Below are 15,782 nucleotides of genomic sequence, written 5' to 3' on the forward strand. Positions count from 1 at the left end.
ACACAGTTTTAGCCCCTCAGAATACCTCTAGCAATAGGCGACTAAAATTTAGGTGGAGAAACATGCCTTAGACCACAGTCTAATGTCCGTATACAAAAAGTCAGCAAGGATCTAAATTTCGGACGTGAAATGATCCAGTGTGTGATGGAAAGTACTGCTTGCAGTTGCGTCAGAAAAGCCGACGAGACGCAGTATGTGGTTGTTGGCACTAGTCCAGACAGTGAATGTTATATGATTTCTTACCTGTGTCGTCTTTTGAACAGCCCACGGTCAGGAGGAGGAGGGCATTATGCAGAAGAATGAGCACGGGCTTCTGAACAGGAACGTACGTTTATTTGCAGTGAGCAGATATACAAGCAAGAGAAATGCTCGGCGAGGCCGCTGGCGGTCGGCGGCTTCCGCTCTACAACGCGCAGGCGCAGAACCGCGCGACCGCTAGCGCCGCCGTCGGCATTCACACAAACTAGTGAAATACAATTTAAACAAATTTCTTGGAGAAACATTAATCCTTTTTTTTTCGGGGAAAGTGGTCGAGGGCTGTCGGGTATATCAAAGAGGAAGACTGGAAGAAATACAGGGATGGGAGTAAAGGGAAGTGGATAAGAAAATGAGAAGAGGTACTCTTTTCTCACTTTTATCGGAGTACGCTAAGTCTCTCGACAAGGGAAAAACAGATAATATTTTATAGAAATTATAACTATTTAAATTATCTCTTAAAAATACGTCAATATCTAGGCAAAAAGCAGTTTTTAAAAAATTCAACATGACAAATTATTCATTTTATCTTGCTTAAACATTAATAGGATGTACTTTTTTCTCTGATATTACGCCCATTTGCAACATCTGAGCGCCCGTATGCGTTTTTCCACCGGAAGAACTGTAGATGAGGTTTTTCACTTTCTTATTTAAATGCTGCAGAGGACGCGTTATTTGTACAATCACATTGATCACTCAAAAAGATTAACTGACTCGCTAATCATAATAATCATAATAATAATAATAATAATATTTATTAATATATATTAAAAACAAACTTACAATAGCCTCTCGTTTTTCTCTTTTTTTTAATTTGGTTATTTACTCACTCGTTTGTGTGTTGTCTCGTTTTTTTGTAACATTCAAAGCGTCTATTTGTATGACAATTTTACAAATTGTAAAACACAATTGCATGTGCCTTAAATCTGCGCACAAAATATACATTACTTCGTACATAATTTTATCTTTAATGACAGATTTCGCGTGTTCAGCGAAGTCCTTTACTGTACAAAATACTACAAATACTAAAAAATCTAGTTTACTTTCCCTTTCAATAAATTCATTTGTTGTCACAGTCACTCGAGCTCACATGTACTGCTTTTTTTTAATTTCTTTCTTTTTTTACTTTTATAATTTCTTTTCATCGACCGTATTAACAAAGACTCGGAAAGACATAAAAGAATGTAGTCCGATTCAAAAGAGGAATGTGAAAATAGACTGAAGCGAACGGTCTGTAAGGCTATTTCAGAGAGAGGAAGTCGTTGTTACGGATACATCAGTCAAGGACACTTATGCTGTATACTGTGGAGAAAAGAAAAATAGTTTCTTAAACCTATGTCTAACGTACAACGAAAAACAAAGGTGACATAACATCTTTTGACAACTATTTCTACGAACATATTTTGATTTTCTGCTAACATTTGAAAAATATGTCGTGCCCAATAAATGCAAGAAAGAATACAGTTACATTACAAGGCCCACACTTGTGAGGCACAATTAAAGACTATAAGAGAAATAACATTCGAATTCTTGCAACCACATGTCAGTCAAGAAATTTTTGACGGTCTTTTGCGGGTTCGAAAGCTCCACAAACAAGGAACCACTGCTATCGAGCCCGATATGGAAATACAAAAGTACTGGCGCAATAACATCCATAATACAATTGTTTGCTGACAAAAGTCTTTTCTCTCTCAACCGCAGAAGCCAGTCTTATTTCAAAATACTGAAATTGCTTTCTCTTCTCAATTCCTATATAATTCATTTAATCGAAAAAATTTCTTACTCGTAAATATTAAGAAAAAATGGGAAGATGATTGGAAAAAAATTCGTAGACATGGAAGAAGCTTTTTTTTTGTTTGGAGAGAAAAAAATTCTTTAAACATCTCGTTAAACCACCTAGAAAATCTTGGATTATGAAAAAACTGTCTTAGAAATTATTGGCGACGAAACCCTGATCTTGAACAGAGCATCTAATACGTAAGGATGTCCGCCCCACACTGCATCTCTTCATACCTTGTATCACACCTCATTACTTCACATCACATTACATCACACACGACACCACATCACAAAATGGGGCTCACCTCGCCCCCAAACGCACCGCCACGCACCTGCTCCACTACTCTACCGTCACACGACAAAAAATACGCTTCGTCTCGTGTAAAGCTTTTTTGAGCATTATTCCCGTGTAGCGCCTCTCTTGGTAGGAACCCTGATTTTTTTTTTTATTTTATCTCCTGCTTAGAAAATCGTCGCCATACTCTGTCTCTCTCCATATTTTTTTAAAAAGTTTCTTAAATTTCGTTTTTCAGCGATTCTATCTCCTTTTCCGCGCTCCTCACAGTGGAGCTCTACAGACGCTACGCACACCGCGGAACTACGCACTAACGGACGTGGGTTGCAGCGCACAGTACGCACACACACAAGAGTGCTGACTGGCCACGACAAACGTCTCACGCAACTCACACGACGACTGGTAACACTTCTCACATTTGGCAACGTTACAATACTTATTTTGGGTATCACTTTTCTTTCGTTTTCTTTTTAAATAATTACTCTCCAGCTAACTTCTTTTTCTTTACTTTACACTCGAATCACTACGCAATTAATCGTAGTTTTTTTTACCCCTTTTTTGGCATAATTCGAGTCGTCCACTTGCTGTCGAGCACTTGGAAAGACTGCTGTTTAATATTTTTAACACTAAATGAACTGGCCCCTGTATACATATACATATATATATATATATTTATGATTCTTTAACAATTCATCTCTCTCTCTCCTTTTTCTGTGTCCTCCGTGTCCTACAGTTTCCTTCCAAAATACTTCCGGAAAAGAGTGGCGAGGCGCCGAGACCCGCCGGAGGGCGGCGGCAGTCTTCCTCTTCTCCGGGAGGACGCAGGACGCAGAGGCTCGGCCGCGGCCGACGGCGGCGGCGGCTGCGGGGGTGGCAGTGACTGGGAGGCGCTGGGGGCGGTGCGGGGGCGGGCCCTGGCCTAGACGTGGCGCTTCATGTGCAGCGCCAGGTGGTCGGAGCGCGAGAAGCAGCGGTCGCAGTGGCGGCACTTGAACGGCTTGGCGCCCGTGTGCTTGCGGTAGTGGCGCGTCAGCTCGTCCGAGCGCGCGAACCTCCACTCGCAGCCCTCCCACGAGCACTTGTACGGCTTCTCACCTGCGGACACACAAGAGCACACAACACGTCACACTCGAGTAGTCGTCCGTGGCTCGGGCGCAGCCGCTGACGTTTTTGGGCTGCTGTGAACCAATTGAAGCCGGATTTCGGCCGTATGATGTCTTGCTGCGTGACACCACACGTGCGACAACAGTGGTTGAACAGAACACAGACAATCTTTATTTAGTATCTCAAGGCTGTCAGATATGGTAGTCTTGCCTGTAAATTACGAAATAACTTATGGACAAAGGTAAGTTTCTCACGAGGTGTCAGTGCCACGTAACACAGTCGATGAAACTTGTACATACAGAGAACTGGTAAGTACCGGGTGATCAAAAAGTCAGTATAAATTTGTAAACTTAATAAACCACGGAATAATTTAGATAGGTAAAAACTGACACACATGCTTGGAATGACATGAGGTTTTATTAGAACAAAAAAAAAGTTCACAAAATGTCCGACAGATGGCGCTGGACAGCAAAATGTCAGTGACTGCGCATGACAATCGTGTATAAAAGGAGCTGTAATGAGAGAGAGAGAATCAGCTGCGCCAGCAGTCGCAGCATACTGACTTTACCTGAAAATGTGCTTTTAGTCAAGCTGTATTATCAGAATTGGGAATGTGCTAGTTCAGCGTTACGATCCTATTGCCATAGCACGGGGATTCGAATGTGTAAAGGTCCGTTGATAAATGCAGCTGTGGCGAGAATGATTTCGAAGTTCGAAGCCACAGGTTGTTTAGACGATGGACCACGTAGTGGCCGACCGAGCATAAGGTGTAATGTTGCTGAGACAGTTCAGGACGAAATGGAGACTGTAGCGGGTTCGTCTATGCACGTGCAGTCACACGTCGCACGGGTATTCCATACACTACTGCTTGGTTGGCACTTGGACGTACCCTCCGGTGCTATCCGTACAAAATCCATCGGCATCATGATCCGTTACCTGGCGATTTAGTGAAGCGGAGGGCTTTTGCGGTGTGGGCGTTTCAAAAGATGGCGGAAGATCACGATTGGTTGAGTAACGTGCTGTGGACCGACGAAGTTCATTTCACGCTTCGAGGGTCTGTCAACGCCCACAACTGCAGAATTTGGGCTGCCGAAAATCCTGGAACTGTCGTGGAAACAACATTGCACGACGAGAAAGTCACGGTATGGGTTGGATTTACCACATCTACCGTTACCGGGCCTTTTATCTTCGAAGAAATGCGTGATTCTGGTTTTGTAACTGCTACCGTGATGGGTGAGAGGTACGTCGATATGTTACAGAATCACATCATCCCCAGCCTGGCTGATAAACTCCTACTGGAACGTACGATGTTTATGCAGCTCCTTTTATACACGATTGTCACGCGCAATCACTGACGTTTTGTGAACTTTTTTTGGTTCTTATAAAACCCCATCTCATTCTAAACATGTGTGTCAAATTTTTGTCATATTTTTGCTAGATGTGTGAAAGATCTCTTGCGCGCGTCGTTTGGTGATGATCGTGTGCTCAGCCGCCACTTTCGTCATGCTTGGCCTCCCAGGTCCCCAGACCTGAGTCTGTGCGATTATTGGCTTTGGGGTTACCTGAAGTCGCAAGTGTATCGTTATCGACCGAGATCTCTAGGGATGCTGAAAGACAACATCCGACGCCAATGCCTCACCATAACTCCGGACATAATTTACAGTGCTGTTCACAACATTATTCCTCGACTACAGCTATTGTTGAGGAATGATGGTGGACATATTGAGCATTTCCTGTAAAGAACATCATCTTTCCTTTGTCTTACTTTGTTATGCTAATTATTGCTATTCGGATCAGATGAAGCGCCATCTTTCGGACATTTTTTGAACTTTTGTATTTTTTCGGTTCTAATAAAACCCCATGCCATTCCAAGCATGTGTGTCAATTTGTACGTCTCTATCTACATTATTCCGTGATTTATTCAGTTTTCAAATTTATACTGATTTTTTGATCACCCGGTATATTACAGAAGGTAGCTGAAACAAACGCGCAGAAGACGAAATCACACGTGGTCATCAGTCCCCTAGACTTAGAACAACTTAAACCTAACTAACCTAAGGACATCACACACATCCATGACCGAGGCAGGATTCGAACCTGCGACCGGAGAAGCAGCACGGTTCCGAACTGAAGCGCCTAAAACCGCACGGCCACAGCGGCCGGCCTCGACATTACAAAAGCGGATCATGGGTCTTCATAAACATGAACGACGCTGTATACTCTGCAGCGTACTCACGTTCTGGTTTCAAAGGCTGGTAGTAACACAAACATCCAGTGTCCGGGCAGAGAAAATCCCCAAACCGGCCGGGAATCGAACACGGGACCCCATGATCCGGAGGTAGCAATGCTAGCCACTCCTCGAGTGTGGTTCACAACTGATGGAAAGTCGTTGGTCGATGTCGAAGCGCTGCAATACCTCTCCCCAACTCATCCCACACGTGTTCCATACGATGCATGTAGGGGGAACAGGTAGGCCACTCCATTCACCGAATATGCTCTCATTCCAAGAGCTTCTCTTTTTGCGCAGTTCAATGAGATTGCGCAATGTGAGGCACGAAAATGAAGTCAGGGCGGAATGCACTCCTGAAACGATACCCATGTGGAGGGCGTTGTCCGGTCAGTGTACCATGTTTAAAGATTTGGATGCCACCACTCCCATGCAACATTATCCTACATATACCATAAGAGCTGGACGATCGAAACGTTCATGTTCGATGGTGTTCCTCGCTGCGTTTTGTACTGTCACATGGCGAGAGATGGGAGCATTTAATGCAACCAGCAACATTGTCGATCATCGAGGACGAGTAAGATGTGTTGGGCAGATCTGTTGCAGACCGAGCAGGTACACCAAGGACCACCAGCAGTTGTCAACCGCGCCAGTGGAAGAATGGACACCCTACCAGAGGAACTCCATACCAACCCGGTCCGCAGCTCCTGGTCTCGCGGTCGCGTTCTCGCTTCCCGAGCACGGGGTTCCGGGTTCGAGTCCCGGCGGGGTCATGGATTTTCACCTGCTTCGAGATGACTGGGTGTCAGTGTTGTCCTCATCATTTTATCATCATTCATGCACTTGGCGAGATGGGACTGAGAAAAGGTTGGGAATTTGTACGGGCGCTGATAACCACGCAGTTGAGGGCCCCACAAACCAAGCATCATCATCCATACCAACAGTGTGGCCAGCATCAAAGCACGTTACAGAGCATGCACTGCCGTCCGTGGTGATTAAGAACTATGTCCCATGTTTTGTTATGTCCAGGGGACCATCATGAAAAGCGGTGACTTCGGTATAATTATTGTCTTTAAGTAAAATTCTCATTTCCGTTCACATCATTATGTTTTATTTCAGCTACCTTCTGCGTTATACTGTAGTAGTTCTTCCTAGGCATAGCGAAAGTCTCACCGAGCCTTGTCACTTGTCAATGACACAGCATGCTAAGGTTATTGTCGTCCTTAAGTTTTGCGCACCAGTCTCATAAGTAAGATTAACGTTTATGTAAGGAACTTTACTCTTTCTGAGGAGTTATCTACATAGTTTATTTAAATGAGGGTTGGCATGATCACCTACAAGACTGCAGCGAACTAATGTTTAAAAATTTGTGGGGACTAAAACAGTCTTTGATCGTAAATCTCTTTATTTAATTCACTTATCATTTTCCATTATTATGATCGTCGTAAAAATTACTCTAAGACCCTTGTTTGTTGCTGAAAAAAAATCTCGTAGCTGTTTTTGGAGAATTTTTTTTATTTCCACATGCACAACATGTTTCGGGCCCAGCCCATCGTCTGGTGAGCTGCCAGCAGTTAAAATGTGGGATTACAAACTCTTTCCATAACATAAATGCAAATATGCGCAACTGCAAGGTTCACAAACGTACAAAAATAATAAAAAATCGAAGATGTGAATATAGGCGAAAATGTACATACCATATGCAATTATATAAGCTCAAGAGGCACTGGGTTCTGCATGAAACCATGATTTCATTAAGTTTGTTTTGAAGTACCAGTCCCTTTAGCACTGAACGACCGATGCTGTTGTAAAACAAGACATACAGTGGTACACTGAGGTACTTCTACAATGGTAGTGGACTGTTGCAGTCACTTTTAGCGCTCACTGGAACAGTCGGGACGGAGACTGCTACGTAATAGTAGTAGTAGTTTTTTTCTTTTTCTTTTTTTAGCAGCCGTATACCTAAAGCTTTTCTAAGGAATTTGAGTTTCTGATAGTACTTTTCAGTTCTTATACAAAATTTATTAAATTTTTGTCTCATATCTGCTTGTTATTTAGGATTGTAAGTTGTTGTAGAATCATGAGTTCGTGGGTGCTTCGACATGTCTGGTTGTGTCTAGGGAAAATGCGGACTTGCTTTCAAATATGGGTTGAGTCAGGAGAAAAGGTACATGCTTTGAGACGCGATACTATTAGTGATTCTGAACAAAAAACTTCACCTGGACATGTGCATTATTGCGAATTGTTTCCGAGATAGAACACGTTTAATGTCAGTTTTGTACGTTTTTCTTTAATGACTCGAAAACCACACTCTCCAACGAAAACGTGTCTCAGTATAAAATTAAACTAAATTAATTTGCCACAAAAAGGTCCTATTTATTTTTTGCCTAGGACTAACAGTTTGCGCGGAGAGATCGCGAGAATATAGAAAATCTCGCGTGACGCGCGTGCGCTGTAGCTTAGGTGCTTTTTGTAGGCCAGTTTGAGGTAGTTTTCCGACTTGATTGACTACAACGTCCTGTATCACAATGTTCGTCTCAACTTCCTCTATATTACTGTGGTACGTTGTAAACACTGACCGTGAATAATACAGAAAATAAATAGAAATTGTACATTAAAAGTGTACTATCTCGGAAACCATTCGGAATAGGGCGTATATCCACATCAAGGATTTTGTTCAGAATCAGTAATGCTATCACCGATCAAGACACGTACCTCTCCTACTGACTCACTCTGAATGCCGGTGTGGTTGAAAACTGTACATCCTAGTGTCTCGAAAGTGGATCCATCTCCTGAAAACAATTCATTCTTGAAGTTTTGCCAGTTTCTTCTTACACTCGTTGCTTACTATAATGATAAGGATTAATTTTGTGAAAAACTTTAAAATTACATTCCAAAGTGAAACGACCTCCTTAAAGCAACTGAATGTTTACTTTTCATTAATATCTTTTAGTATTCGTTGCTTACTGTGATAATAAATGTTAATTACTTTAAAAAAATTATGTATTTTTCATATTTATGGGTCACAAAGGGTTAAACCAGATTTAAGATCAGGTACAGATATGTTAAGGCGTAAAAGTTTTGATCCGTCCGGACAGCCGCGAGCGTAAGCTCGCCGCTTCCGGGCTTCTGGGAGGTACGCCGGCTCGCATCGAAACAGCCAAGCGGATTAACGTCGAGGGATAGTGAGACGACCAGCCTGGATGTGGTTTTCAGGCAGTTTCCCAGATCCACCTAGGTGAATACCGAGCTGGTACCCAGGCGATTCGCAAAACATTTCGAACACGTTCTCAAACTTGCACATGGGATAACTCTACGCGCAGACAGTTGGCCTACACATATTCCATCCCAGTGACGAAACGGGTGGTAACAGGAAAGAAATTCGACCGGCCTCTACGAGTAACATCTTTACGCGCATCGCTAAACATATGGAGTAAAGAGCAGGAAGAAGGAGGGAGCGTGGAATAGCTCAACAGGATGTGCACTGCTCATAATACACTGGGGTGGCAGAAGTCATGGGATAGCGACATGCACATAAACAGATGGCGCCAATATCGCATCCGTAAGGTATAAAAGTGCAGTGAATTGGAGGAGATGTCACTTGTTCTCAGGGGTTCCACGTGGAAAGGTTTCCGGCGTAATTACGGTCGCACGACGGGAATTAACAGGCTTTGAACGTGGAATTGCAATAAAATTTCCTTGAGACACTATGTTATAACATTTGTTACACAAGACCAGTTCTTATCACAAAGTCTAGATATGAATATTGGTTCATCACGGCTTGGAGCGTGCCCCGTGCATTACTGAAGCAACCAGTTATTACAGTGAAACAGCGCACTGGGATACAATAAATAAAAGCCCAAAGTTTTTGCTAGGGCGCTCATTTCGATTATTTACACTTAGGTGACAAAAGTTATGGGGTAGAGATATACATGTATATAGATGGCGGTGGTATCGCGGACACAAGTAGAAAAGGGCACAACATTGACGGAGCTGTCATATATACTCAAATGGTTCAAATGGCTCTAAGCACTATGGGACTTAACATCTGACTTCATCAGTCCCCTAGACTTAGAACTACTTAAACCTAACTAACCTAAGGACATCACACACATCCCTGCCCGAGGCAGGATTCGAACCTGCGACCGTAGCAGCAGCGCGGTTCCAGACTGAAGTGCCTAGAAACGCTCGGCCACAGCGGCCGGCCTCATATGTACTCAGGTGCTTCATGTCAAAAGGATTCCGACGTGATTATGACTGCACTACCGGAACTAACAGATTCTGAACGCGGAATTATAGTAGGACCTAGACGTACGGGACATTCCGTATCGGAAATCGTTAGAGAATGCAATATATTGCGATAAAAAGTGTCAAAAATGTGCCGAGAATACCAGATTTCAGGCGTTACCTCTCGCCACAGGCAATGCAGCGGTCGACGACCTTCACGTAACGACCGAGAGCAGCGGAGTTTGCATAGAGTTGTCGGTGCTAACAGACAGGTAACACTGCGTGAAATAACCGCAGAAATCAATGTGGGACGTACGATGTACGTGTCCGTTTGGACAGTGCGGCAAAATCTGGCGCTAACGGGGTAAGACAGCAAGCAACCGACGCGAGTGTATCTGCTAACAGTACGACATCGCTTGCAGCGCCTCTCCTAGAGGCTCCTGACCATATCGGTTAGGCCCTAGACGATTGGAAAATACTGACCTGATCAGATGAGTCTCGATTTCAGCAGGTAAGAGCTGACGGCAGGATTCGAGTATGATGTGGACCCCTCGAAGACACGGAGCCAACTCGTCAACAAGACACTGTGCAAGCTGGCAATGGCTCCGTAATGGTGTGGGCTGTATTAACAAGGGAATGGTCTGGATCACCTGGTCCAACTGAATCGATCACTGATTGGAAATGGTTATGTTCGGCTACTGGAAGACCATTTGCAGCCACTCAACGACTTCGTGTCTCCAAACAACGATGGAATTTTTATGGATGACAATGCGCCATGTCAAGGGGAACAGTTCTTCGCGATTGGCTTGAACAACATTCTGGACATTTCGAAAGAATGGTTTGGCCACCTAGATCGCTCGACGTGAATCCCATCGGAGAATTATGAGACATAATCGAGAATTCAGTTCGTGTACAAAATCTCGCACCGACAACACTTTCGCAGTCGGCCCCCGGTAACTGAGTGGTCAGCGCGACAGAATGTCAATCCTCAGGGCCCGGGTTCGATTCCTGGTTGGGGGAGATTTCCTCCGCTCAGGGACTGGGTGTTGTGTTGTCCTGATCATCGCCATTTCATCCCCATCGACGCGCAAGTCGCCGAAGTGGCGTCAAATCGAAAGACTTGTACCCGGCGAACGGTCTACTCGACGGGAGGCCCTAGTCACACGAAATTAACACTTCCGCATGTATGGACAACTATAGTGGCTTCGAAAGAACTGTAGAATCCATGTCAAGTCGAGTTTCTGCACTACGCCGAGCAAGAGGAGGTCCAGCACGATATTACGACGTATCCCGTCACTTTCATCACCTCAGATTTTGTTGGTTTTCGAAGCCCAATGACTTGAATGAAAAGAATACTGTGTCCTTCGAATTGCGTACTTTATTAGTCACGAGAGAGGCCTCCATTTATCAGACCCTTGCAGATGCCAGCGGCGCAGGACCTGAATATCGCTGACGGCGCTCCGCGGCGGCGTCGATGTCCAAACCTGCTGCTCCCCTGCGGCCCTGGGCGACGGTAACTGGGAGCCGGGAGGCGGCAGCGAGGCGTGTTTTTATCTCAATTAGCGCGGCTGCGTGCGGCCTCTTGTCTCGGGCCCCGGCGGAGTAATTAGATTCTACACGTGACGATGGCGCTCGGAAGGGCCCTCCCGCTACGTACGCCGACGCGTCGCCTGCGCCCTTTATCAAAGCCGCCCTTAAGGGACGACGAAAGGCGCAAGCGAAGCGCTAACGTCGTCTTTGAAACGCAGCTCGAACTTTTCGTCTTCTTCTTCTTCTTCTTCTTCTTGTTCGCGAAAGTTCATCTGAGAATTTTCACCTGACATTTCCTACGTTGTGCATTTTGTATCCAGACAGACTTGTTTTGTACAGTTGGTTTCCGTTTTTCTACTAATTCCTGCAGAATTATTCGCTCAAATGAGATATTTGCCGCTAAAACTGCGGCACCAGGAAGAGTATGGTTCAAATGGCTTTGAGCGCTATGGGACTTGACTTCTGAGGTCATCAGTCCCCTAGAACTTAGAACTACTTAAACCTATCTAACCCAAGGACATCACACACATCCATGCCCGAGGCAGGATTCGAACCCACGACCGTAGCGGTCGCGCGGTTCCAGACTGTAGCGCCTAGAACAGCTTGGCCACCCCGGCCGGCCAGGAAGAGTAGCAAATAACGAATGAATGTATACATTATATTAGGAAGAATATACATCTAAGACAAAAACAAAAATTACAGAAAAATAATAATATTTATACGGGAGAAAGTTCTTCTCAAATTGAGCTAGTCAATAATGCACTGATCCAAGTCCGGCCATTATGCAAGCAGTTATTCGGCTTTACATTGATTGATAGCGTTCTTGGATGTCCTCGTGAGAGATATTGTGCCAAATTCCGTGCAATTGGCGGGTTAGATCGGCAAAAGCCCGAGCTGGTTGGGGGGTCTTGCCCACAATGCTCCTAAAGTCCTCAATTGGGGAGAGAGACAGCTTAGATCTTCCTGAAATGTAAATCAATGATGGCTTGTCATGAAGGGCAACGTAAGGGGCCGTAGAATATCGTCGACGTACCGCTGAGCTTGTCGGACGCCGTCGATAACAACCAAATGGACGCGTCTTAGAAAAGAAATGGCGCCCCAGGCCATTAGTTCTGGCTCTCGAACCCTATGGCAGAAGACTGTCTGGTTGGTAACCCAACCGTTGTCCATGGCGTCTCGAGACTTGTCTTCAGCCTGGGATCTAATTAACTGGAGCAGAATGTCTTCACTGATCAGTCTCACTTCGAACTGAGCCCCAATGACCAGCGATGACGTGTCTGCGGACGCCCCATATCAGCCCAGGCCAGCAACCAGCAGTGATGGTGTGATGGTTCGGGGTGACATTTCTTCTCATAGCACGACTCCTTTGGTTGTCATCTGCGCACAGCGATGCGGCGAGGATACTCTACACACCGTTTCTTTGTCCTTCATCGCCAGCCATCCTGAGCTCACATTTCAGCAAGATAATGCCCACCCGCATATGGCGAGAGTTTCTACGGATTGTTTTCGTGCTTCTAAAACCCCACCTTGGCCAGTAAGACCGCCGGATCTCTCCCTAATTCAGATGTTTCGAGCAATATAGGCAGGGTTCCCCATCCAGCTTGGAATTTTCACGATTTAACGTGACAGTTGGACAGAATTTGACATGATATTCCTCGGGAGAACATCTAACAACTCTGTAAATCAGTGCCAAGGTGAATGACTGCTTGAACAAGGGCCAGAGGTGGGCTAACTTGCTCAATTTTTGAAACTCTTTCACTTGAATAAATCATCCAATTTTCCTGAGATTGAAATCGTCTGTTTGTCTGTTCACATACATCACATCTACCGATTTTAATCCATTCGGATAATTTCTTCGTGGTTCGTCGCTCTTTAGTTTTAGAGTTTACTAAGAAGTGACGTGAAGTGGGACGATCACGCAAACTCAGTATGTGCTTTAAATTCAAGGAAATAATACCGGCAACAACTGAGAGACATATATCACATAAATCAATGAGAGATGGTGCTGAGTTCCCATGGTAGACAAAACAGGTCAGAACATTGTTGCAGAAGTAACGAGAAAAGTGCGTCAGATTTAAAAGAACGCAAAATTCCCAAGATTGGCGAAGGTGCATTGAAGCTATAAATTTAGCGCGAACGTCACTGCGAGATCCTTCTAAACTTTTGTACAACGACATTCTGTCTGGAAACCTGGCAGGAAACCCAAAGAAATTATGCTTGTATGTAAAGTACACATGCCTCAAAACGCAGTCATTATCTTCATTCCGCAATACCAATCGTGATGTCACTGATAACAGTGCTCTAAACCAAAGTTCCTAAACGCGGTTCTCCGAAATTTCTTCACCGAAGAAGGTGTAGTTTATATTCCAGAATTCGCATCAAGAACAACTGCCAGCATGAGTAATTTAAATACTGACATCCTCGGTGTAGAAAAATAGCTTAAAACACTTAAGAAAGGCAAGGCTTCCGGAACAGATAATATACCTGTCAGGTTTGTTTCACAGTATGCTGGTACAACAGCCTCATATTTAGCAATCATATACAACCGTTCGCTCTTAGAAAGATCCATACCCAAGGACTGGAAACTTGCACAAATCACACGAATACCCACGAAAGCTAATACGAGTAATCCGCTGAATTAAACAGCCATTGCACTAACGTCGATTTGGAGTAGGATTTTGGATCACATACTATGCTCAAACATTATGAATCACCCCGAAGAAATTATTTATTGACAAATAGCCACCACGGATTCAGAAAATAAAGTTGTTTTGAAATACAAGTGGCTCTTTATCCGCACGAAGTAATGAGTGTCATCGACATGGCATCTCAGATTGATTCCATGATTCTAGATTTTCACATGGCTTTTGACTCCGTTCCTCACAAGCGACCTCTATTCAAGTTGCGTACCTATGGTGTATCGTCTCAGTTGTGGGACTGGATTCCTGGTTTCCTGTCAGAGATATCACAGTTCGTAGTAACTGACGGTAAGTCGTCGAGTGGAACAGAAGTAATATCTGGCATTCCCAAAGGAAGTGTTATAGGCCCTCTGCTGTTCCAGATCAATATAAACGATTTAGAAGACAATCTGAGCTGACCTCTTAGACTGCTTCTAGGTCATGCTATCATTCACCGTCTTGTAAATCACCAGATGATCAAAAGCAAAAATAATTTATACATGGTATCTGTATGGTGCGTAAAGTGGTAACTGAATAAATAATTGTGTAGTATAAATGCACCCTATGCAAGACAGCCTGGAGCACATGGTGGAAGATATTCATGCATGGCTCTATTACTCAGTACCACTGCTAATCCATCTCTTTCCCATTCCGCTCGTAAATGGTGCGAGGACAAAACGATTGTCTGAATAGCTATGTATAAAGTTATCTCTCGTAATATGTCTTTACGGCCTATAGACGAAATGAACGTTAGACACTGTCGCAGAAGAGGATTCTCTGAACTGTGTCCCTCAAAGAGCGCCTTCTTCCCTCCAAGGATTCTCTTCGAAGCTCATGGAGCACCTCTCTAATACTCTCGTGCATATCGAACAGACGGGAAACAATTCTAGCACCACGCTTCTGGATTACTTCGACGTCTTTCTTTACTCGGACCTGGGAGGGGTGCCCAATACACGAGCAGTGCCGGAGTAGGGTCGCAGAAGCTATCTATACGCGGTCTCCTATGTACGTGGGCTGCACTTCTCCAGAAAGGTACACTCGGTCATTAGTGCAAGGTTATCACCAAAATAGTTTCAGTGCAAAGATGCATGTTTGCCGTATCACTTTTTATGGGTTCCAAACACTTTTGATTCATGTTTTTACTACAATGTAGCATTACTACAAGGTAGCATTACAATGAAAAATAAAAAAGGAATCTCACATTAGCTAATTAAAAATGTTGCAAGGCTTGGCTCCATAGAGAAAATTATTTCCTCCAATATATATTATCACCTACCGAAAGTTTCTTTAGAATGCTTCATCGCTTATGGGGATATATAAAGAGAACAGCTTTGGTGCCCAAGAATGTCTAAGATTTTCATCGATCGTCAAACCTCAACTTCATTTTAGTTGCAACAGAAGAAGTTCCCCTTACAGAAAGGAAACCCTTTGTCAATAAATCATACTTTCAAGCAACTTAAAGTTTCCGAGACTGTCGCGGATCCTGTTTATGAGACTTTAAATGACCCAGAGCGAACGTCTGCCATTCTGGATAACTTTAGCTTTTCTTTTCCTGTTTGGGTCGAATACCACAAGCGGTATGTCAGAGCGTTTCCGACAGGCCCGACCGCACAGCTGCGGCAAAATTCTTACGACCGGAGTATCTTTTATTTACGATTCCCCGAGGTGAAGTGGGGTGATAGAAAAA

The 15,782-nt window shown here is 44.1% G+C and overlaps 1 protein-coding gene across 1 annotated transcript in view; it reads right to left on the minus strand.

Moving 5' to 3' along the window:
• Positions 1–323: 323 nt before the first annotated feature.
• Positions 324–15,782, minus strand: part of LOC126188568 (zinc finger and SCAN domain-containing protein 5B-like) — a 66,679-nt gene continuing 51,220 nt past the window's right edge. The window contains exon 5 of the mRNA XM_049930169.1: positions 324–3,424. Coding sequence (XP_049786126.1) covers positions 3,249–3,424 — 176 coding nt within the window. The 3' untranslated portion in view covers positions 324–3,248. The remainder of the gene's footprint in view (positions 3,425–15,782) is intronic.

Source organism: Schistocerca cancellata, chromosome 5 (assembly GCF_023864275.1).
Source record: "Schistocerca cancellata isolate TAMUIC-IGC-003103 chromosome 5, iqSchCanc2.1, whole genome shotgun sequence".
Lineage (NCBI taxonomy): Eukaryota > Metazoa > Arthropoda > Insecta > Orthoptera > Acrididae > Schistocerca > Schistocerca cancellata.